At 42.7% G+C, this 23717-nt stretch overlaps 1 protein-coding gene and 1 pseudogene across 1 annotated transcript; both read right to left on the bottom strand.

Annotated features, from left to right (window-relative positions):
* The window catches only part of LOC136578559 (zinc finger protein 850-like), a 189446-nt pseudogene that overhangs the window by 86188 nt on the left and 79541 nt on the right, over positions 1-23717 (bottom strand).
* Positions 4205-22973, bottom strand: LOC136578544 (zinc finger protein ZFP2-like). The gene is made up of 3 exons (XM_066578681.1): positions 22817-22973; positions 22010-22228; positions 4205-5372 (listed from the first exon to the last, which is right to left on the bottom strand). Exons 1-3 carry the CDS (start codon positions 22899-22901, stop codon positions 4246-4248), a joined length of 1431 nt encoding a protein of 476 aa, XP_066434778.1. The 5' UTR covers positions 22902-22973; the 3' UTR covers positions 4205-4245.

Genomic DNA, 23717 nt, shown 5'->3' with positions numbered 1-23717 from the left:
GGTCCTGCTCCAACGAGCTTACATACTACAAGTAATGGGGTGATACAGAAGGTAAAGGGGCTGGGGATGTGTGCAGTATGGCGAGGTGGAGAGTGAGGGGTGATATACACATAGACAATGGTCAGACATTTAGCCGTGTGATGGCAGAATCAGTATGACTGCAGGAGTGGTTTATGATGGCTAGCAGGGATTGCAGTCAGTAGGTCAGGGAGCATGTTATCAGGCGGAGTACAGAGGGGTTTGTTTAGGGAATTCAGTATGCCTCCCTGAAGAGGTGCGTTTTTAGAGCACGCCTGAAGTTCTGCGAGTCCTGGATTGCTCGGGTAGCCTTTGGTAGTGCGTTCCAGAGGACCGGTGCTGCTCTGGAGAAGTCTTGGAGGCGGGAATGAGAAGTTCGAATTAAAGGGGCTCTCAGTCTGGTTTCGTTAGCAGAGCGGAGAGCCCGGGCTGGTTGATGGATTGAGATGAGGGAGGCGATATAGGGGGGGCGCTGCACTGTGGAGGGCTTTGTGGATGAAGGTGGCGAGTTTAAATTGAATTCTGTATTTAACGGGCAGCCAGTGCAGTGACAGGCACAGGGCAGAGGCATCCGAGTAGCGACTGGACAGGAAGATGAGCCTGGCTGCCGCATTCAGGATGGATTGGAGAGGGTAGAGTCTGGTGAAGGGGAGGCCGATCAGCAACGAGTTGCAGTAATCGAGCCGGGAGTGGATGAGGGCAACAGTGAGCGTTTTTAGCATGTCCACAGTGAGAAAAGAGCGGATTCTTGCGATGTTCTTGAGGTGCAGCTGACATGTTCGGGCCAGAGATTGGATGTAGGGGGTAAAAGAGAGATCAGAGTCAAATATGACCCCAAGGCAGCGGGCGTGTTGTCTAGGAACTTGATAAAGACCCTTGGATGGAGGGTTGAAACGTCGTGTGGGCACAATAAAGATTTATTCTTTTATTTAACCCCTGGAGTGCTGCTCTCATACATACTTTGCTGCTGAAATTGTGATCCAGGATCCAGGATCTTTGATGAGCGTGCACCAGCTGGTGAGGACTGTCTTCCCTGCATATTTGAAGGTGAAGTGTGTGCTGTGATCAGTATTACATATTGGATTGTCTAGGAGTTATGGTGGCGCCACACATTGAGATGGAAATGTCAGGAGGAGGTCGGTTACTACTACTATTAAATTTGAATCCAGCTATTGGCAACATGGGAAAGACAAACTTGCTTCCATTCCTCATAAACGCCCAGACATTGGAAAGATACAGATCCCCCATCATTCAAGAGTGGTACAATGAGCTGAATACCATGAGCAGCTATGAAAAAACTAGATGCCTCTGAGATGAAACTCTGGATAGATATCTGGAGACTTGGAGTAAATGGCTATGCTACAAAAACAGACAGAATCTCTTACCTAACAGCAACGCATAAGCCTCCTAATGACAAACCACTCTCTCGATTGTAAGGAAAAGGGGGAGGAAGGGGGGGGGGGGGTTGAGAGGGACTTTTTGTTATCTGACTACATTCAGCATAGATATACTTTCTATTACAATTTACATATTGTTGCCATTTGGATAATTAAACAGAAACGTCCACTTTTAATCTGTTATTCTAATAAGGCTCTGCATGTTCGCAGAGAAACGGTTTCTTGTTTTTCTTTCCCACATGGTTTCAATCCGGCTAAGTGGATTTCCCTTTTTTCTTTCTGTACCCACCCCAAAATTTATAAATGAAGAATTTATACAAAAAATAAATAAATAAAACAAAAAGAAAGGTATGCCAAATCTGACCTGGGATAATTTATGCCAATTTCTGGTGTAAATTATACATACATTTTTGGGTCAGACACACTACCCACTTTTCAAAAAAGTGACAAAGAGGGAAAAAGTCACAAATCTTTGTTGCAGAAACTTGCATAAAAAGGTCTGTAAAGTTGCCCCATATTTTTTTAAAACGTTTTTTATTACATTTTTTTAAACCTTATGTGACAAACACAAAAGAAAATAAAGTACTTTTCCATCAAACAACAACAACAGAGTGTATAAGTCCATTCCTGCATTTGATGATACAACTGCAAGGGGAAAGACCGTAAATCAGTCATCAGTAAGCTGGTTCATGAAAGGTAGGAAGCGGTAAGAACATAAAACTGTTAACACAGAAACATAGACTGTCTTCCTACAAGTCGTATATCAAATTGTCGAAACTCTTGTTGTGGTTTCAAGATGTTTATTCCAAGCAACAGAAAGTGGCTATGCATCAGCTTACAGCGCTGGGCTAATGGGCAAATGCCTGTCACAAGGGTGTGGAAGGAAATAGGACAGGTGAGGGATCGGCTTGGAAAAGCACCATTAATCATTTAACCCCTTGAGTGGCACGCCCGGAAATTTTCCGGGAGGAGCTCCACTGCTCATAGCAACATAGCCCGGAAGATTTCCGGGCTATGTATCACTATGGGAGCTGCAGAGCACAATGCCACAAGGTGTGACATTGTGCTCTGCCTGCACAGACCCACAGAGAACAAAGCAAGGGCTTTGAAAAACCAGCAGAAGATATTGCCGATATGTCGGCAATCTCCTGCTCTGTTTACAGGTTGCCATAGAGACCATCGGCTTGTCAGAAGCAAGCCGATGGTCTCTGTGGCAGGGAGAGCTGGTTGTTAGCTGTCAGAGGACAGCTAGGTACCTGCTCTTACAGCAGAGATCAGAGAAAACCTCCGATCTCTGCTGTGTTAACCCTTTACATGCTGCAGTCTATGTGACTGCAGCATGTAAAAGGGCTGTCACTGCAGCATGTAAAGGGCTGTCACCGGACCCCCGGAATGTGATCAGGGGGTCCTGATGGGTCCCTGTGGAAGTCCCCTAAAGGGACAAAAAAAAAAATTTTTTTAAAAATAAGTTAAAAAATTATAAAAAAAAATAATAAAAACACTTGTCTCCCTTTACTTTGTAAAAAAAATCAAAAATATAATCACACATGTGGTATCCATGCGTCGTAATGACCCAGAGAAGGAAGTTAATGCATTATTTAACCCCTTAATGACATGGCCCCTTTTTTTCTTTTTTCCCCATTTCTTTTTTTTCCTCCCCCCTGTTTAAAAAAATCACAACTTGTCCCGCAAAAAACAAGCCCTCATATGGCAATGTCAATGGAAAAATGAAAAAGTTATGGCTCTTGAGACGCAACTGCAAAATTAGTTGAAATTCAATGATTAGACCATTTTAAAAAACCTGCCCTGGTGGGCACGACAGGGTGGTAGGAAACCCGCCACTCAAGGGGTTAAGGGGATGGGTTGTTGACTGGCATGGTACTCTCCACACATCACACTGTGGGAGAGAAGCATCTATGGATCTGCTGCCATAGTTGTCAAGGTAGCAGAGCAATGAAAATGCTCCATGCAGAATAGCTCTTTAAGTATTTGGGTTTTTTTTGGTCCAATCCATCATATTTATCTTTATACTGTGTAAACAAAGCTCAAATACCGATATATGCACATATAGTTTACCTGGGGCGGCCTTACTTTTCCTTCTAAAAAACAGCACAGCATCTTGGGTACAGAAAGTCTGTTTCATTACTCAATTATGCGACATTTCAACTGGATTATTCTATACCTGACAGTTCCAGGTTTAAGCCCACTGTGCATCATTCCCATAAACCTTGGATTTGAAGGTTCATTGTGGCAATTCAGTGTTACTACGAAACAAGGCCCTTATTTTCTTCCTTATATCTCCCATACTTTTATATCTCTCCCAATCACAGTTGAGCTCAAAAAGAATTATAATTTGGGTGTTTGTCAAATCCAGGTTAATTTAACCCTAGAATAAACCCTGATTTAAGGGCTAGTACCAGAATAACAAGTTATCCCCTTATCACCAAGACCTTGTTCTATTCATTTCAATGGACATGATGGAAATCCCTGAGTAGGTGCTGCTCGGGTATCTCAGCAGTCCAACTAATAATAGGATGGAGTACTGGTGTGCTTGAGTGAGCAATGCTTCATTCAGGGGGGTGCAGTAACAGTGAAGAGGATGGGGGACACGGGACCCCCATTCTCAAGATTGGTGGGTGTCAAAGCAGTGAGACCCCCACCTATAAACAAACCTTTCATGTGGATAGGGCATAACTTGTTGTTCTGGTACAGCCGTTTAATAAGAAGAATCTGAATGGTTGGTTTTTCCCACAATTCAAAAATAAAATCTGCTCAGTATTAATTCTCAGTGAGTTTCAAAATTTAATTTCCTTGTAAAACATACAGAACATCAAAATGGCTTCAATCCTGTGTGAATTCTCTCATGTTTAACAAGATTGGATTTATCGGTAAAGCATTTCCCACATAGTGAACATGAATATGGTTTCTCTCCTGTGTGAATTCTCTGATGTTTAACATGACCTGATTTATCTGTAAAGCATTTCCCACAGAGTAAACATGAATACGGCTTCTCTCCTGTGTGAATCCGTTCATGTTTAACACAATCCGCTTTATTTATAAAACATTTCCCACATTCTGAACATGCATATGGCTTCTTTCCTGTGTGAATTTTCCCATGCCTAACAAGATATGCCTTTTGTGTAAAACATTTCCCACATTCTGAACATGTAAAAGGCTTCTCTCCTGTGTGAATTCTCTGATGTATAATAAGGTTTGATTTATCTGCAAAGAATTTCCCACATTCTGAGCATGAATACAGTTTCTCTACTGTGTGATTTCTCTGATGTACAACAAGACTTGATTTATCCATAAAGCCTTCCCCACACTTTAAACATGAATACAGCGTTTCCCCTGTGTGAATTCTCTGATGTTTAATAAGACCCAATTTATCTGTAAAGCACTTTCCACAGAGTGAACATGAATATGGTTTCTCTCCTGTGTGAATCCGTTTATGTTTAACACAATCTGCTTTATTTATAAAACCTTTCCCACATTCTGAACATGAATATGGCTTTTCTCCTGCGTGAATTCTCCCATGCCTTACAAGATATGAGTTTTGTGAGAAACATTTTTCACATTCAGAACATGAATACGGCTTTTCTCCTGTGTGAAGTCTCTCATGCATAAGAAGAGTTGATTTATATGTAAAATACTTTCCACATTCTGAACAGAAGTACGACTTCTTCCCTGTATGAACTTGTGATATTTTTGTAAAGTCTTCATTGCAATGAAATCTTTTACTCTCTTTCTGACCTGCACTTGGGATAATCTGTGATTGGTAAGGAGAAGGTTCCTCATGATGAGGGCGATTGTATGATAGATCTGTACTGTGAAGTCCTGGATGTACATTAAGGGTAAAGAAGTTTTCTTCTGAAGATTGCTGCAGGATATCTTCATCTTCTACTTTATAACTTAAAGATAATATGACGTTTGCCTCAGAGTTCTTACTGGGATTTTCTGTTAGGATGAAAAATGTTTTTTCTTAATTTATTTTTAAACCACAAAGACCAATTTAAAGCATTCCTGTTAAGCTAGAAACATACATGTAGTTCTTGGAACAGTTTGTGATGAAATTTTGTGAATCGAAACCAAAAGGCTCAACAAGTTATATCAAAAACTGCACTTGAAACCAACAAAAAACAACTGCATGTGCAATAGCTGTTAGTGCCCTCAAGCTGTTCCCCACCTGCATGTTGACAAGATATCCTATGTAAATACTAACAGCTGTCAAATGAAAATATACATAATAAACATCCAGCTTAAAAAAACAACAACCACCAATCCATGATCTACACATCCTCACGGTGATGACATCACTACTTGGTCCTGCCGCTGGGCAGATCAACTACAGGTGAGTCAGAACAGAATGAAGAGAGAGGACCAGGAAGATCAACTGAGAAATGAAGCGGAGTGGTAATAGCAGAAGAGAGCGACAGGCAACATAACGAACAACAAGGGAAGAAGAAAACATAGTAAGAATTGAGGAAAGGAATAGAGGACAAGAAACTGTTAGGCATGCCCAGTTGACCATTATTAACCAATAGGATTGTATTGTGGGTGTAATCCCATCTCCTTTTCCTAATGACTTGACAAGCTGAACATAGAGCCCAACACTCATTCTGCCCAGATACAAAGGTGACCAATTGGTGGAGCAATACTCCAACCGTTATTTTAGGCCCAATGTCCACAGATGATCCGCAATTCAAGCTGCCCATAGAGAAGCATTGGCGACCCCACCTGAATTAGAGCATGCGGATTTCTTTTTGCGGACCTTTGGATGCGGAAAACAAATCGCAGCATGCTCCATTTCACTGCAGTTCCCACATGGACAGCTTCCATTGATGTCAGTGGAAGCTTGATGCTCGTTCGAGTATTAGTGTACTCGATGGTGCTCGTTACTCGAGCATCAAATCGTGTTCGACCTCGCCCCAGTTTTTGGCTCCTCCCCGCTGTGGCGTGCCTGTTTTGGCCCCACGTCATTGGCAAATTTGTCGAGAGAGAGAGAAAACGAACCAAGAAAAAAAAGGCTCGGCACCCGGCGTCCCACATACAAAAATGCTCGAGTCTCCCATTGATTGTAGTCAATGGGGTTCGTTACTCGAGTAGAGCTCTCGTATTTTAAGAAAAGCTCGACTCGAATAACGCGGACCCGAGCATCTGGGTGCTCGCTCATCTCTAGTTCTTACACAAAAATTACATGTTACCTGTAAATTAGAAGGTGTGGAATTCTTGTCTCTTGTTACCCTGCTCTCCCCTAATTTGTGTGATAAGTTCTCTGTTGATCGTCATAATCGGCCAGGCAATAAAATCAGGACGATTTTTGTTAAATCAGATTGGATCATTCCGATCCAATTTTTTTTTTTCTAAAATTGTCAAGAAATTAGCTTTCTGTTGGGAGCATAAAGGATAAGTGTGTTGGCTTATAAATAACGTCTGTCTCTTCCGACCCGCGGATTTCAATAATATAGACAAATATTTTAAGTTTCGTTAATTAAAATTTAAACTTGCCTCTAGTACGGGTTGTACATTAAATCTGGCATAGTAAGCAAGATATGACTGAATGTCCACGGGGAAAAAAATCAGGCCCGCCACGGATTATCCATGCAGAATCCCGCAGCAGGTCCCTTCATTCCCGCGGACATGAGGCTAAAAAAGATGATTAAACTTACCTGTCTGGACGCTGCCGATCTTCCCTCCGTCGCGGCCGGATCTTCTTTCTTCGGCCTGGCAGATGTGCTCGGCACGCCGGCAGCGTGACGCACGTATGTGCCGGGCACTCCATTTTTTTTTTTAACTCCTGCTCTCCCGTGTCGGAGAGCAGAAATTCAGGTGCGGGTGTGCAACGGATCCGGACAGCTTCCATAGGCTTCAATAGAAGCCTGCGGGAGACCCGCACTAAAAATGGACCATGCCGCAGGTGTTTTCCCGCACACGCAATCCGCGCCTCAGGGGAAAATGACATCCGCAGGTATTTAACTACCTGCGGGTGTCAAATGCATCCCTACGGGGTGCGGATCACGCTGCGGGAAAAACGCTGCGGATTTTTAATCTTATTTTAGCAGTGGACACGAGGCCTTAACTGAAAGAGCTATTGTTGTGGTTAGACCCCCAAGTCTCTCTCCATTGGCGAAATACCTTTTGTGGTATGGTCAGTGGTCGACATATTGAATCACTTAGCAAAATGTGATGGCAAAAACAAGATGCTGGCTGACGGGATTAAAAACATTAATTAAATGGGGACTATAAGATTATATATTACACCATAAATACAGACCTTGAATGCTGTTAACGACGATCATAGAAGAACCATTTTACTCAAAACAGAGCGAAAAAGTAGAAGATATTTATGGAGAAACTTCTACTGCAGGGAGATACAAGATTCCGCACATGATTTCAGAGAAAAGGCAAAAACATTCCAAAAAATGTCAATGCATTACAAGAAATGTTAATTAAAGGGGTTGTCCCGCGAAAGCAAGTGGGGGTATACACTTCTGTATGGCCATATTAATGCACTTTGTAATGTACATCGTGCATTAAATATGAGCCATACAGAAGTTATTCACTTACCTGCTCCGTTGCTAGCGTCCCCGTCTCCATGGTGCCGTCTAATTTCAGCGTCTAATCGCCCGATTAGACGCGCTTGCGCAGTCCGGTCTTCTCCCTTCTGAATGGGGCCGCTCGTGCTGGAGAGCTGCTCCTCGTAGCTCCGCCCCGTCACGTGTGCCGATTCCAGCCAATCAGGAGGCTGGAATCGGCAATGGAACGCACAGAGCCCACGGTGCACCATGGGAGAAGACCTGCGGTCCACCGTGGGTGAAGATCCCGGCGGCCATCTTCGCAAGGTAAGTAAGAAGTCACCGGAGCGCGGGGATTCAGGTAAGTACTATTCGGTTTTTTTTTTTACCCCTGCATCGGGTTTGTCTCGCGCCGAAGGGGGGGCTATTGAAAAAAAAAAAACCCGTTTCGGCGCGGGACAACCCCTTTAATACTCAAATGAAGCACCCTACAGGGATGTGACCCCTTGGGGAAATGAATTTAATATTAACCCCTTAATGACAGGCCTATTTTAGACCCCAATGACCAACCAATTTTACGTGTTTTTTTTTTAATCATCACATCCTTTAAATATTCCATCGAAATAGCCATATGAGGGTTTGTTTTTTGTGGGACAAGTTGTATTTTTTAAGGGCATAATTTTCGGGTAACTATACTCTAACTTTTATACATTTTTGGCGGGATAGGATATTGGGAAATAAATAAATTCCATTATTGTTCTTTCCTAGGGCGTTCAGTATGCAGAATAAGTAAGTGGTAACATTATTCTCTGATTCCAGTGATAGCAGGTTTATACAGTTGCTTATGTTTTGTACAATAAAAGCACATTTAAAAAAATGTTGTTACTGCATTCCAGCATCCATAGCACTGTTTATTTTTTCGCCATCATTGGAGATAATCACCAGCTACTAATTAAGCAGGTAAACTAGAGCTTGGGGCTTGACCTAACCACGATCGTGGGCAGACGCGGGAACGAAAGATCCATGGGAGAACCCTGGTCTGCACATTATTCTGAGCTCCATGCGCCCCAGTTACCTTTTCCCCTTTCTGCTCCCCTCTGTCATCGGAAAGCAGATAGAGGGGTTGTGTGGGCCACTGATCCATCGCATTCTATCGCGACTCCTTGTGACCTAGCGAGGCTGTGAAGTAGTCCCAGGCTGGTCCACATCGCAACCAGTGGCATTGCTGATAGGCATAATGCTCACCTCCTGCCTGGAGCGCTGCCCATCTCCTGTGACCTCCGGAGCAGTAACAGGTCCAGTGGGTGCCGGAGGATGGGTTTCCTCGGCATGGGTATCACAGGGAAAAGCTGGGGAACTCTGAGGCACCTGGTCAGTGGGGATTTCCTGCCCTGTGTGACAGCCATACTCACTCTGGAGGGCAGCTCCCCTGCAAGCTCTGCACTCAGTCACAGGAGCCCCTGCTGATGGTTACTACAGATCCCCTGGCCTGGTGTGAGGCTAGTAGAATCTACCACACGTGGCGGCCGCCATCTTGGCTGTGTGGCAGCAACATAGAGGCTGCATTTGGAGAAAAGCAGCAGGGATTTTGCATCACCAACTATAACTAAGTTATATGCCACTAGCTGGTAGAGCTCTATATAGCCAGCTTCACAATCCGCATACCACCAGCTACACAAGCCACATGCCACCAGCTACACAAGCCACATGCCACCAGCTACACAAGCCACATGCCACCAGCTACACAAGCCACATGCCACCAGCTTCACAATCCACATGCCACCAGCTTCACAATCCACATACCACCAGCTACACAAGCCACATACCACCAGCTACACAAGCCACATACCACCAGCTACACAAGCCACATGCCACCAGCTACACAAGCCACATGCCACCAGCTACACAAGCCACATGCCACCAGCTACACAAGCCACATGCCACCAGCTACACAAGCCATATTCCACCAGCTATAAAAGGAAATATTAACAGGGACAGTTGTTTTGGCTACTTAAAAATTGCCTCCCCCTTTTGAAATTAACCCTTGTATTGTCGTCATTGTTTGCATACCCTGTTGTTAAACTGTATTTGCAGGAGTTGGTGCACCTGTAGTGCTATACTTGAAGAATTGCTATGGCACCGCCTGATGATAGTAGCCTTTGGTGAATACCACCCCACTGCTCGCTAACAACTATGGACTATGGCCACCCCCACTAGAAATCATACTGCACATGGGTGGTCTGAAACTAGCATAATCATGCTTAACTTGTCCACGCTTCCGTGGGATTCTTATGCTTTACTTAGCCCAACTCACTTCCTTAAAGTATTATATTAGTTGCTGACTTGTGAAAATAACCAGAAAAGGGGGACGACCCCCAGAGATTCACAGACTCCACTAAAAGACACACTTCCAGAACTATTTGCATCTCAGGTGGAGTCAACCCACACTGTCTGGCCTGCCGAGTGCAGCAGACTCTTTAACCAGTTCACTTCAACTCCAAAAAGAACAGGAGAATGGACCCTCTGTTGTAACAGGACCCCAATCCACCTTACTCCTTCAAATGAAAGCAATTTTTGAGGAACTTTTTGTGGCGGTCAGGGTCTTTACGGACCAGATAAGGAACCTTGATCCCAGAACAGATGATTTGGAACGTAAAGCTGATGACATTATTGATGTTACGGAGGAGGATAAAAGCAGGATAAAGGAGCTGGAGTAGAGACTGGAATCTTTAGAGGCTAAATATGAGGATCTCGATGCTCAAATACACTCATTAGGGGTTTACCAGAAACAATAAACGGCACTCAGCCTTTTTTTCAGCTTTATTTCCTAATGTGGACCAAAGCTCTCTTCGGGTTGATAGAATTGACAGGGCCCTGTCTCGTTCTCCAAACCCAGATCTCCCCTGAGATGTAATTCTAAAATTACACTATAACAAGATGCGTGACCTATTACTATCTGCAGCTAGACAACTGACTCCACTGCCTGGCCTTCCATCCTCGGTCCAACTCTACACAGATATTGATCCATCTATGCTAGATAAAAGGCGGGCACTAAGACCAATAGACCAATGTGAAATAAGTGGGGCTTTAAGTTTGCCCTGATCTTCCAACATTGGGGTAGAACCTACGGTTTTACATATTTTTCCCCAGATTTTTCGCTCTTACTCAAGACTAACTACCATACATGGCGGCAATTATGCATTGCCCCTGCAGCTGGTCAGATCGTGACATTTTTTGGGGGTCTATTCTGTGATCATTTACTCTGCCTCTTAAATCCAGATGGAGACTAAATGAATCCCTGCTAAGGAACCCCTTGATTCTTCCCCAAATTTTACATGCGCTCTCTGAATTCTTTAACAACAATACCACGTCTAACTCTACCGCTACCTGGATATAGCTCTCACATAGGATGTACATTAGAGGACAACTACTTAAACTACCCTCGCAGAAAAAGACTCAAAATCAAGTTTTTTCAGCTTTAGAAAAAGACAACTTTCTTCTAGAAAGCCTCAACCAGCAACACACTTCAGTGGCCATAACCAAAGACATTTAAGACACCAAAATATAAATTAACGCCATTTTATCGCACCAGAAGGAGCGGGCCCTTCAGTGGACTGGAGCCACCTATTTCAAATTTGCCAATACACCAGACCTTTGCATAGCATCTAAGCTCCGAGAAAGACAACGGGTCAATATGATATTTAAAATACACCACAGGGTACCACAACAGCCAACCCAAACCTTATATACAAGGCTTTTTTTTTCATCTATTATAATGGCCTGTATAAATCCCATGACAGCAATGCCTCAATTCTGGGTCCTAGATTTTTACACTCACTTCCTAATCCCTACTCTTACTCTTTCAGTCTGTAGAGTTCATCTGAGGAAATCCTTCTAGCTATTAAGAACCTCAAGCAGGGCAAAGCCCCAGGCCCTGATGGGTATACGGTTTTGTATTCTAGAAAATGTGAGGATATACTTGTTCAACCTTTAATTAATATGCTACAATCTCTTATGAGGGGCGGGATCCCACCTCAAGAAATTTTAGATTCCCATCTGAGTAGTCACTGAAGCGGAAAGGCCCCAGGAGGGGAATTCAGTAATCACTGGGTGGGACCCCTAAAACGTAACCTTTATTGATTTACTCAATGATTAAAAGGTCCTATTGTTCTGGATTATGGTTTCTCCAGCAGGCTTTGGGGTATTTTGCCGCTTCCGAATTATGTCGTGTGCACACATCGTCGACCAGAATCAGACACAAATGCTGGTCTAAAACCGGGAGAGTCTCTACAATGTGTAGAGGCTCAGGCTTTTTATTATAACACATGACAACCGCCCTTCAATGGGCGTGCAACAGATTACATCAATAACATATAAGATTCTCATTTGTCGGATCATATAGAATCCCCCACCTCTCTGCCCACCCTCTCTCACGTCCGCCATAGTATGGACTTTGTCTTCTTTAGCATGCAGACAACCTTAAGCAGTTTCTGTGTATGTGGCAACCCATTGTTTAACTAGCTTGTGTTTGAGGAGTGGAAGGGTGCTAGGTAAACACTCAGTATTAAACACAGGATATACACGACACTATGGCCCTTTAACTCTTAGAGGCTTCTTGTGTAATTCTATGTACTTAGAGCAAATACTATGATTAGATTGTGTGTGTGTCCTTTAAACTCCTCAGAGCTGAAAGTCATTACAACAGCAAAATACATTTGGGTTATATTAATCGATAGACATTTTATACAAAATAATCATCATGTCTATCACACTATATTTGGGACCAACATGAAAAGACCACAAACAAATATACTTCTCCAATTTAGGCTACAAGCCAGTATTGAAGAAATGTCCAAAAATACACAGTGGAACCTCTGAGGGCAGAGCGGTCCTGTGTATTTGGATTAGTATTAGGGTGATAAACGTGTGTCAGTTTAAGTCACTATAGAGCGCGACCCGACCAATATCCATCAGTGATAGTTCTCGATCTATGATGCTCCTATAGAAATATGCCAGTTGCCACATAGATAGAGTACTGATATTCGGGTAAAGTTGTGTATACTCTTAGCACAACGGCTGTTGTACACGTAGCTCTGTTCTGTGCATATATCGTTTCATATAACAAGTTCTACGCGTTTCGTCATGTATGACTCATCAGGAACCAAAGTTGGTTTCAGAAACAGAACTGGTCATGAGAAATGGACACCAAAAATGGCTCAATATACAACCCTTTTAGCCATAGATATAAAAAGGCATTTCATACTCTCCGTTGGAAATATTGATTTTATATTTTTTGAATATATTGAGATCAGAAGGCCCTTTCTATCAGCATTGCTCTAACTATATTCTTCGCCCACCACTGTGCTTAAAATCTCCTCTTATTTGGTTACTTCTATACCAATTAGACAAGGTACAAGACAGGGCCGCTCCTTGCCTTATGCCTGATTTGCACTGGCGATTGATCCTCTCGCAACAGTTATCAGATCCAATCTTAATATAAAAGGGGGTACAGCTGGGCAACACTAAAAATAAAGTCAGCCTTTTTACCGATGACTTGTTACTGACCCTGTCTCAATCCCCAACTTCTTTGCCAAATTTGATGTCGATACTAGATGCTTTTGCTGCCCTCTCTAGACTCAAGGTAAATTTTGATAAATCTGAGATTTCATTCCTAACTACCCCTCTATCCTTTCTTTTAATAAAATTAATTAACCTCAACCGTCGACACAAACTGCACTACATATCATATTTAGGCGTCAATTTGACTATCTCTCTACACTCTCCATATAAGTGGACTTTTCCCCCTTATTTAAAAACTTATTATCTGAATTACTGAAGTGGGATAACCCGCTCCTATAGTGGGTAGTAGGATCAATGCTGTAAAGATGGTAACACTACCGCGCCTATTATATCTCTTTAGATGCCTCCCTATACCAGTCCTTATATCAATCTTGAAAGGCTTTCAATGTACTTTCAGGTTTATTTGGACAAATAAATGATCTAGAATTAAAAACACCACTATGTACTACAATAGAAGACTTGGAAGCCTCTCAGTTCCTAACTTAATTAAATATTATAAATCAGCATGAATAGCCTAATGGACAGTGGTTTCTGGAGGTCATGAAGCTCCTCTATGGGTAAAGCTGGAAAAAAAAAGGAAGTTGTTTTTGTCCCTTCTTTTTGTGTCCTGGACTATAGAGCCCTTGGTTCCAGGCCTATTCATTTGGAGCCCACTTAGCTATTATTTTTTACTCCTATGAAGGAGTACTAGATTTTAATATGGACTCTCCTCTAGACCTTCTCCTATGCTCCCGATTATTCCTAACCCTAAATTCCCTCCAAGTCTTGACTTATTTTTATTTACCTGGTGGAATTCTAACCAGCTAACCATTCTCCACCAATTTAGCAATAGATCAAAACTATATATCCTATCACAATTCAGGACTACATTTAATTTGCCTGAACAAGAAATCTTCAAAGTCAATCTTCTCCATTCACTATCTCTCCCACCCTCAATTCCTAAATTCACTCTGAATGAAAGTGTATATTTGTAAAACCCATTACAAAGAGGAGTTATTTCCTTAATTTACAGTATATTAAACCAACCTCCCTCAGAGGGTAAACTGCTGTTTATGCGAAGATGGAAGTCACATCTACAGATTGAAATGTTCATGGAAAGATGGGACCATTGTTGCATCACTATCTCAAAAGGTAGCCACCAGGTCTGCCTTATGGAGACTAATAAAGATTCTTCATAGAATCCATCTAAGCCCCCAACGAGTGCTTCAATATTTCCCCTCCTACCCGTATTGTTTTAGGCGAGGTCAGGAGTTGGGTAGTCCATTACATATCTGGTGGACATGCCCAGACGTTGCAAATCTCCAGTTCCATATACATCTCCTACTTAATTGCCTGTTTGTGGGTCCGGTTCCCAAATACCCTACTGTTTTTCTTTTGGGAGATAATCTACCAAGATTTAGGAACTAGGCACATAGGCTTACTCAATATATTTGTATGGCCACAAGAATCTATGTAGCTTCCAGATGAAAGACACCCACACTTTTTTACAAGTTATTAACATAAAGTCTACTATAATGATATTTGAAAAACTGTCATGCGTTTAGAACGGACACTGTATCTGCTTTTATAAACACTTGGCAGCCCTAGATGAACTTTATAGATGTTCTGGGTCTTTGTATAACATAATGTCCACTTAATTATCATTCTAAGGACTTTAACAGATACCTTAATACCATTTTCTCTTATAAGTTCTATATGGATTCTTGATGACCATTTGTATATTACCCCTCCCCTCAAGATTTGCAATTCAAACAATAAAAAATATTTTTTTACATAGATTGTGTCTATAACCGTTTTGCATATTTGCCTTTTTTGTCACTTCGATCCCCTGCAAGGAGAATTTAGCACGCCATTTGATTTACTTGTTAACACGTTTTCTAATAAAAATCCTTGAAACAAAACTAGAGCACTTACGGTTGTGAGGCGTACCAAAGGGGATATAAACAAAAGTAAGTGGAACACAATATTTGGAAGAAGTTACATTCCTATTGCTGAATGAGATCAAATCATTTGAATGTTTAGTGGATATGGGTTCGTAAGTGACCACAATGCCCAAAACCTACTTTTTACAATACTTTAATAAGTTAGTTTAGACAGATATTGGAACCCTAATAAAATTGACTGTAGCCAAGAACCTACCAATTTCAGTAGTGGGAATCACCTGGATGAATATGTGGGTTTGTGGACAAGAAGTCGTCAAGAAGGGTTTAATAATTGCTAAAAAACTATTAATGGTAATACAGCAGCGATAATGGGGATGCATATTTGCAAAAACTAGACCAGATTTTTTACAAAAAGTGGATTGAAAGCATACAACTCCTCACTGTTCAACCTGAAAAGTCTTCTATGACTTAATAAGAATATGTGGTTTGTAAAAGAGTACATCTGAATGTAATCCCTTCGGAATAAAATGGTCTTCTCACCAAACAGATTGTTGAGATTTTTTCTAATTCTAGAAATGATTGAGACTGAACCATGGAAGAACACACTGGATTGGTGGAAGCAGCTTATGGTCCACAAGTAGCGAGGACCTTGGTTAAGGCCAGCAATAGAGGAGTCCCTGTGAGGTTTGCAAACTTGAGAGGAATCAAGGGATTCAACTGCAATCTGACCTAGAATTAACTAGCATATATGTTCACCAGGAAGAAGTGGTAGATACTAAAAACAATCTCACTAAATCAGTCAAGGATGCAACATGAACAGTAGCTGCACATTTAACCCCAAAAAAAGAGAAAAATGGAAATAGAAGTGGAGTAATTTTCCAACAACCAGGTGAACTAATGAATATGCTATGGTAACACCGATTAGTATTTTCTAGACACGATGATGACGACGACGACGACTTTGGGTGTACTGGCATCCCAGGACATTAGATTCTAACAGGAGAACCCAACCAAACCGACAAATTCTGAATGCTGGTGTTATCACAGATAATTAAAGCCCCCCCCGGGCTGCTCCAGTGTTTGTGGTTAGGAAAAAGGATGAAACTGTATGCCTTTGCATTGACTATAGAAAGCTAAATGTGTGCACTATTAGAGATTTGTATCTTCTACCCAGAACTGAAGTGTCTTTGCATTGGAAAAACAAACACCTTTCTATGCTGAATCTAGCAAGTGGATATTGGCAAGTATATGTGGCCAAAAGAGAGATCAAAATCAGGGTTTATTCTACCCATAGGGCTGTTTGGGTTTAAAAGGATGCCATTGGGGCTCACAAATGCCCCTTTTGCCACTTAATGAAAAGATGGTGATCTCAGTTTTGAAACTGTTCTGATTTACAGAGATGACATCATTGTCCCCTCATGATCCTTTAAAGTACAGCTAGAACACCTTGGCCAAGTACCGAACATATTAAAGGGGTGGTCTCGCGGCAGCAAGTGGGGTTATACACTTCTGTATGGCCATATTAATGCACATTGTAATATACATCGTGCATTAATTATGAGCCATACAGAAGTTATTCACTTACCTGCTCCGTTGCTAGCGTCCCCGTCGCCATGGATCCGTCTAAATTCGCTGTCTTCTGGCGTTTTTAGACGCGCTTGCACAGTCCGGTCTTCTGCCTGGTGAATGGGGCCGCTCGTGCCGGAGAGCTGGTCCCGCATCGTCATCGTAGCTCCCGCGTTGTCATCGTAGCTCCGCCCCGTCACGTGTGCCGATTCCAGCCAATCAGGAAGCTGGAATCGTCAATGGACCGCACAGAGCCCACGGTGCACCATGGGAGAAGACCCGTGGTGCATCGTGGGTGAAGATCCTGGCGGCCATCTTGAGAAGGAACAAAGAAGTCGTCGCAGAGCGGGGATTCGGGTAAGTAATATAGATTTTTTTTTTTAACCCATCCTTTGGGTTTGTCTCGCACCGAGGGGGGCCTATTTTGAAAAAAAAAAAAAAACGTTTCGGCGCGAGACAACCCCTTTAAGAGCTTTCTTAGGCTTGCAAGGGTACTACTAGACTATAAGAGAGTAAAAACTTTGTAGAATTGCCACGCCTCTCCATGAATTCTTTGGTATTTCTGCAGAACCAAATCATAGAATGGTAGAGTTGGAAGGGACCTCAGTGCAGGATTCACTAAGTCATCCCAGACAGATATTTGTCCAGCCTTTGTTTGAACTCTTCCATTGAAGGAGAACTCACCACCTCCCGTGGTAACCTGTTCCACTCATTGGTCACCCTCACTGTCTGATATCTAATCTGTGTCTCCTCCCTTTCAGTTTCATCCCATTGCTTCTAGTTTTTCCTTGTGCAAATGAGAATAGGGCTGATCCCTCTGCACTGTGACAGCCCTTCAAGTCAGCCCATATCATAGGAGGAAAAGCATTTGCACTATTGTGCCTGAAAAGGGCTTTGAGTAAATCATTAATCTTAGCATACACCAACTTTGATAAACCATTTCCAACATATACAGACAACAATCTATAAGGGCTGGGAGTCATTCTAGCTCAACTACAAGATGGACATGACAGAGGCATGGCGTATGCCAACCAAGCATTATGAGAATCAGAACATAACCTGAAAAGCTACTGTTATTTCAAAATAGACGTTTTCTCAGTAGCTAGCAGGTAATGAATTTATGGTCATGAATGACATATTTGGATAATGCAAAACTCGGAACATTAGAACAAGCATGTAAGGTTAACTAGCCAAGTACAAGTTTCATATACCATACTGTTGAAAAAGAGAAAATACCCATGCAGATACCTAATCTGAATAGCCTGATGAAGGCTCGATAAGAAGAACCAAAAAGCTTGCTCTGACATCATGTATTTTTGTTAGCCATTAAATGGTATCATATCTACAAGATTACCTGGTTTCTCTTACTGAGAACAATCACGCTTTTTTTCTACTGGTTTACATAGTACCAAACCTTTTTTTGCCATGATACCTTGTCTAGGATTACCCTACAGATTCGGACTGAAGAAAAAGACAACATGTTAGAAGACATCGTGATACCAAGACCTGAGGAACGTTTTTTCACCAACGGTGAAGCAAGGACAAGCGGGCTGGCCACAGAAGCTCCACTACTGTTTGTTAAAACGAACACTGATTAGGCCCATATCCAAGATGAAAATGCAGAGTGGATGGTAAGAAACTATTGGCCAGGTCAACTACAGAGGAATTCACTATTATCAGAAATCTGACCAAGGCTCATGAACCAAGAACCCCTATTCAGTCTATTCAAACAAGTAGGCCTTTAGAGATCCTCATGACTAAGTACCTTCTGATTGGACAATTTATAAGTGGACATCAATATGATCTTACAATAATTGATCGGTTCACTAATTTTGCAGTGATAGTACTGACCAAAGACCAAACTGCCGAATCAGCCGCTAGAGCTATTTATATCAATTTTATCCAGCTGTATAGATGTCCAAGAAAAGATCAAGGAACCCATTTCTAAGAAAGATTTATGGAAGAAATTTATAAAATATATTACATTGAAAAAACCCGAGGCACTAACTTCCATCCACAATTAAATGGAGTCCAAGAAAGATTCACTAGGACTCTATTACAAATACTAAGAACTATTGAGTCAGAATAGACAACTAGATGGCTGAAATATGTTCCCGAGTTATTGCAAGCTTGTAACAACAGGTTTCACAGTGCAGCTTGTTATTCGCCATATGTAATGTTCTTCATCGCGATCTGGACAAGTAGCAGCAGAACTGGGGCTGGATTCCCCAAATGAACTGCTGGATCTTGGGTTCAAGATCATCGAAGCAGATTACAGATACCAAATAGTCAACAGATAGATGCCAGATCATATTCCACCCAGTTAAGACCCCTAGACAGGATGCTTCACTTGCAAAGGAAGACCGAGTATTAGTAAGAGCAAAGCGAAGGGAAAACAATTGGTCAAGTTCTGTGGAAGTCACCACTTACTCAGTGCTAAGACGGGTCTTTCTCTTTGACCCATTATGTACTAAAGATAAGAAAAGACCTTCAAAAATATGCTGAGACTGTAAGTCCCAACCAGAACCTGTATATAATAGAGATAAGAAAAAAAGGCAGATGAACAATCAACCTAGAGATTTCTACTGGTGGATGATACCTAAAGCACTGATAGTTGTCAAGACTAGAGACACAGAAATTCCTTCAGAAGAACCAAATAGTCCTACTACTATCAATGCCAAAGAGGTGCCACCAAATTTAATTGCGCAAATACCTAGTCAACCTAAAATGAGTGTTCCACCACGAGGTTTTGCAGCTAATGAACTTGTACGGATTACAAATGTTAACGGGAGACCGTCACCATCTTTTTGCAGCCCTCACTGACAGCACCATAGGAGATCACTGTAATGCCCATGACAGACATTATGTCTACTGTGTAGATCTGGGCTGTAGTTTGGGAGATACTTACATTTAATTAGTAGCTGGCACACAGAGCGCTAGTCCTCAATATTCATGAGCTGCAGGTTAGCCACTCCCACCCCATTCTCCAGCCAATGATTGGCAGCTCTCTCTCTATGGACAGTAATAGGTAGACAGCAGTCAGTCCGTGGTGTGAGGGCAGGGTAGGTTACAGCTGCAGCTCATGAATATCCAGGACTACTTCAAGTAGTCCTCTATGCATAGTGCTGCTACTGATAAAGCTACTGCAAAGATCCACATAGCAGAAACATCACGAATCACGGAGGGATGCAAAAAGATGGTGATATAGTCGATTTTAGTAGTATGAAAAACTGTAAAGACCGTTAGAATGGATTTTAATTTAGATTTAAGTGACCTAACAGAATATCCAAATTGCTACAAAAGGATAATAAAAAAAGCCTTAAAGGGGTTGTCCCGTGAAAGCAAGTGGGGTTATACACTTCTGTATGGCCATATTAATGCACTTTGTACACACAGAACTCGCCTTCTGGTGATGGGGCTTTGAAAACCTTGCCTCCAGCAAGCGAGTGCTGTGATCAGCTCAAGAGCGCCGTGACTCAGCCAATCAGAGCCGGCCCCCGATGAGCCAAGCACAGCCATTCAGTGATGTCATTCACTGAATGGCTTTGAATGATCAAGCGCTGGCTCCAATTGGCTGGCGCTCGATCGAATCACAGCACTTGCTTGTTGGAGGCGGGGTATTCAAAGCCCCATCACCAGAAGGAGAGTTCAGTGTCAGTGCAGAGGACATAGCAGCCTGCTGCAGCCCCGGGAACCAGTGCGAAAGACTCAGACGCCGGCGGCTAGGTTAGTATTGAAGGTTTTTTTTTATTTAAATTTGCTAGGGCTCATTCTTGGGGGTGGTCTTATTAAAAGCCCCCCCCTTTCAAATATATATATATGGGTAGGGCTTATTATTGGGGTAGGGCTTATTTTCAGGGAAACCGGTAGTGAGACTATATTGCAAGAAAATTGGTAACGCAGCATTGGCTGGAAGAGTGTCCCCCCTGCATTTAGATTCCCTAAATGCAGGGGGGACACTCTTCCAGCCAATGCTGCGGTCCACCGACTCTTACCATAGAAAGGAGGCATATGCTTTAAACATAAAGCAGGACACAAATACAGCAAGATACATTTCGAATGGTTGGATGGATTTGGCTTGGCACAACTGAACTTGCACATTAGGTAAACTGAGTATACAAGAGAAACAATATGCAGGGTATATTCTAGTCACAAAGTAGTGACTAGAGATGATCGAGTATACTCGCCAAGGCACATTACTCGAGCGAGTAGTGCCTTAGCCGAGTATCTCCCCGCTAGTCTCTAAAGATTCGGGGGTCGGCGGCGGGAGAGCGGGGAGGAACGGAGGGGAGATCTCTCCCTCTCTCCCCCCCCCGCAACTTACCTGTAACCCGCTCTGGCCCCCGAATCTTTAGAGACGAGCGGGGAGATACTCGGCTAAGGCACTACTCGCTCGAGTAATGTGCCTTGGCGAGTATACTCGATCATCTCTAGTAGTGACCCATGAAATGATCACAGGGCTAAATGTATCTGGTTGACTGTTTCTAACGTTTGCTATTGTATTGTGATATAAAGTTGTTGTACGTGTATGGGGGACGGGTGAAGTACAGGATTCACTGAAGTGTGGATGGAGCTCATTGGCGGCACAACTGACTATCCTCAAAGGGACAAAGTTAAAGAGATAATCTGAAAGGATGGAGCATTTCAAGGACTAATTTTTCTGTTTACTCAGGATGTTGGACGATCTATATATTGGATACACAAGAAACTCAAGAGGGGCGGGGGGGGGGGGGGGTGCAACGCTTTTGTTTTGTTTATTTCTGTTTTTGTTAAATAAGAAAAGTGACGAAAATTCAAAAAAGATATTTAATATAAAAGAGAACCTTGTATTTTTATGTGGATAGTGTGTGTGTGTGTATATATATATATATATATATGTTATGTATTTTTATTCAGATATTAAATGTATATGAGTGCTGAGGCGTGGGATTCTGTATTTGTCGCAGCCATGGTGCATGCACATTTAATTTATTTGCCGGAGGCGCTGACTTTTTTCTGCAAAACCATTAAAAACCCTCTGAATTGACTTTCTCCATTCATTATTACATACCTGGGGTAACAACTACTGGAATCTCCTCCTTCACGTCTCTCATACACGGGTGATCGTCCATCATCCGCTCTTCTTCTACCTCCACTTTAATAGATCTGATATAGGGCTCCTCATCATCTACCCGATGGCTCTCTGGGACATTGGGTTCTTCCTCTGGACACTCCTGGGAATACAGAGGAAGGGGACATCTTTTCGGGGAATTTCTCCTACTGGCTCCATCTGTGGTGACACAAGCACACAGTGATGAGTACATGAGCTCCTGTATATCTATATATCACACACGGCTCTCAGCACCGTCACTTCTATACCAACAGAATACAGTGAGCCCCACAATGAGATCCCCGGCTCGGAGCTGCTGGTCTATATAGAGACTCGGCTTTCACTTCTTCATCAGAAATTGCATCTTCAGCAGATTGAAAAAAAAAAAATCAAGACATTTCTGGATTTAGAAGGTTTTCTACACCAGACAATCTTATCAAATACTTCAATAGGAAAATGTAAACTTTAGCAGATGAACCCGCAGTGACGACCCTCATCTGATATCAGTCAGACGGAGAACCTGTAGTAAGGAAACAACTAAAGCTTCATCTCCTCCAGGAAACCACTGAGGTGCTGGAGCAAGCTGCAGGCTGGAGGATAGCATTAGGTTTATTGGGAACTGTTTTACTATGAGCCGCTGACGGCATCTTCATAATTGTGACTTAGATACAATCAGAACCATTTTATTGACAATCCGTACTGAAATCTGGAATTTCAAAAGGTTCATTTACTTTTTAACAACTTGTAACTTTATCTAACTCTCCTTACCTTGTGATGTAAGAGGCCTGTGATCCTCCATCATGACCTCCTCGTACAGATCCTGGTGTCCTCCTATATACCCCCACTCCTCCATGGAGAAATAGACAGCCACATCCTGACACCTTATAGGAACCTGACAACACAATATCCAGTCATCACCCAGACCCCTCCTGTTACTGTATAATGTCCCCCATCCCCCGCAGCATCACCTCTCCTGTCAGCAGCTCCATCATCTTGTTGGTGAGCTCTAGGATCTTCTGCTCATGTATCGGGGAGGGAGGCTCTGTGATGGGGAAATGACTCCTGCCCCATCCTCCTGACTCCTGGAGATGGATGATGGGAGTCACATCGTCCCCCGATGTCTTCTTCACTATTGTGTAATCCTGTGTATGGAGAGACACTGAGAAATATCATCATGTGCACAATAATAAGTGACGTCACATCCCCCTTTCTAGAGGGTTGCAATCCCTTGAAGGGAGGCTCTAGTACTCTGTTGTACCACCTCTAGCTTGGATACAAGATGTGATACAAGTGGGCATGGAGGCTTACAGGTTCTGTATGGTATCCTGCGGCACATCGGTCCACATTTGCCGTAACTGAGCCTCTAAATCGTGCAAACTCGTAGCCTGTGGAAGTTGGCATCCCAGATGGTACCATTCATGTTCTACTTGCAATAAATCTGGTGACCGGGCAGCCAAGGAAGTGTGACAATGTTGTGGGGGATTTCTGTGACCCCCCTTGAGTGTACAGCTGAGCATTATCCTGCTGCCTTTTGGAAGCCACCATGAGAGGAACACATGTGGCTGCAGGATGTCCTGAACATATCGCTGAGCTGCCATTGTCCCTCGTACCACTACTAGGGAGGACCGACTGTTGTATTCAATGGTCCCCAGACCACCACACCAGCAGT

Source organism: Eleutherodactylus coqui, chromosome 9, assembly GCF_035609145.1.
Source record: "Eleutherodactylus coqui strain aEleCoq1 chromosome 9, aEleCoq1.hap1, whole genome shotgun sequence".
Classification (NCBI taxonomy): domain Eukaryota; kingdom Metazoa; phylum Chordata; class Amphibia; order Anura; family Eleutherodactylidae; genus Eleutherodactylus; species Eleutherodactylus coqui.
This window is presented reverse-complemented; position numbering and strand designations above follow the sequence as displayed.

Bases quoted from the DNA above. Each gene is read 5' to 3' on its own strand.
- LOC136578544 (XM_066578681.1), bottom strand. From the start codon at position 22,901: ATGGAGGAGTGGGGGTATATAGGAGGACACCAGGATCTGTACGAGGAG. The intron at 22,229-22,816 runs GTAAGGAGAGTT...GTGTCACCACAG, and splicing joins CAGGCCTCTTACATCACAAG to ATGGAGCCAGTAGGAGAAAT. The intron at 5,373-22,009 runs GTATGTAATAAT...TCATCCTAACAG, and splicing joins TCCAGTAGTTGTTACCCCAG to AAAATCCCAGTAAGAACTCT.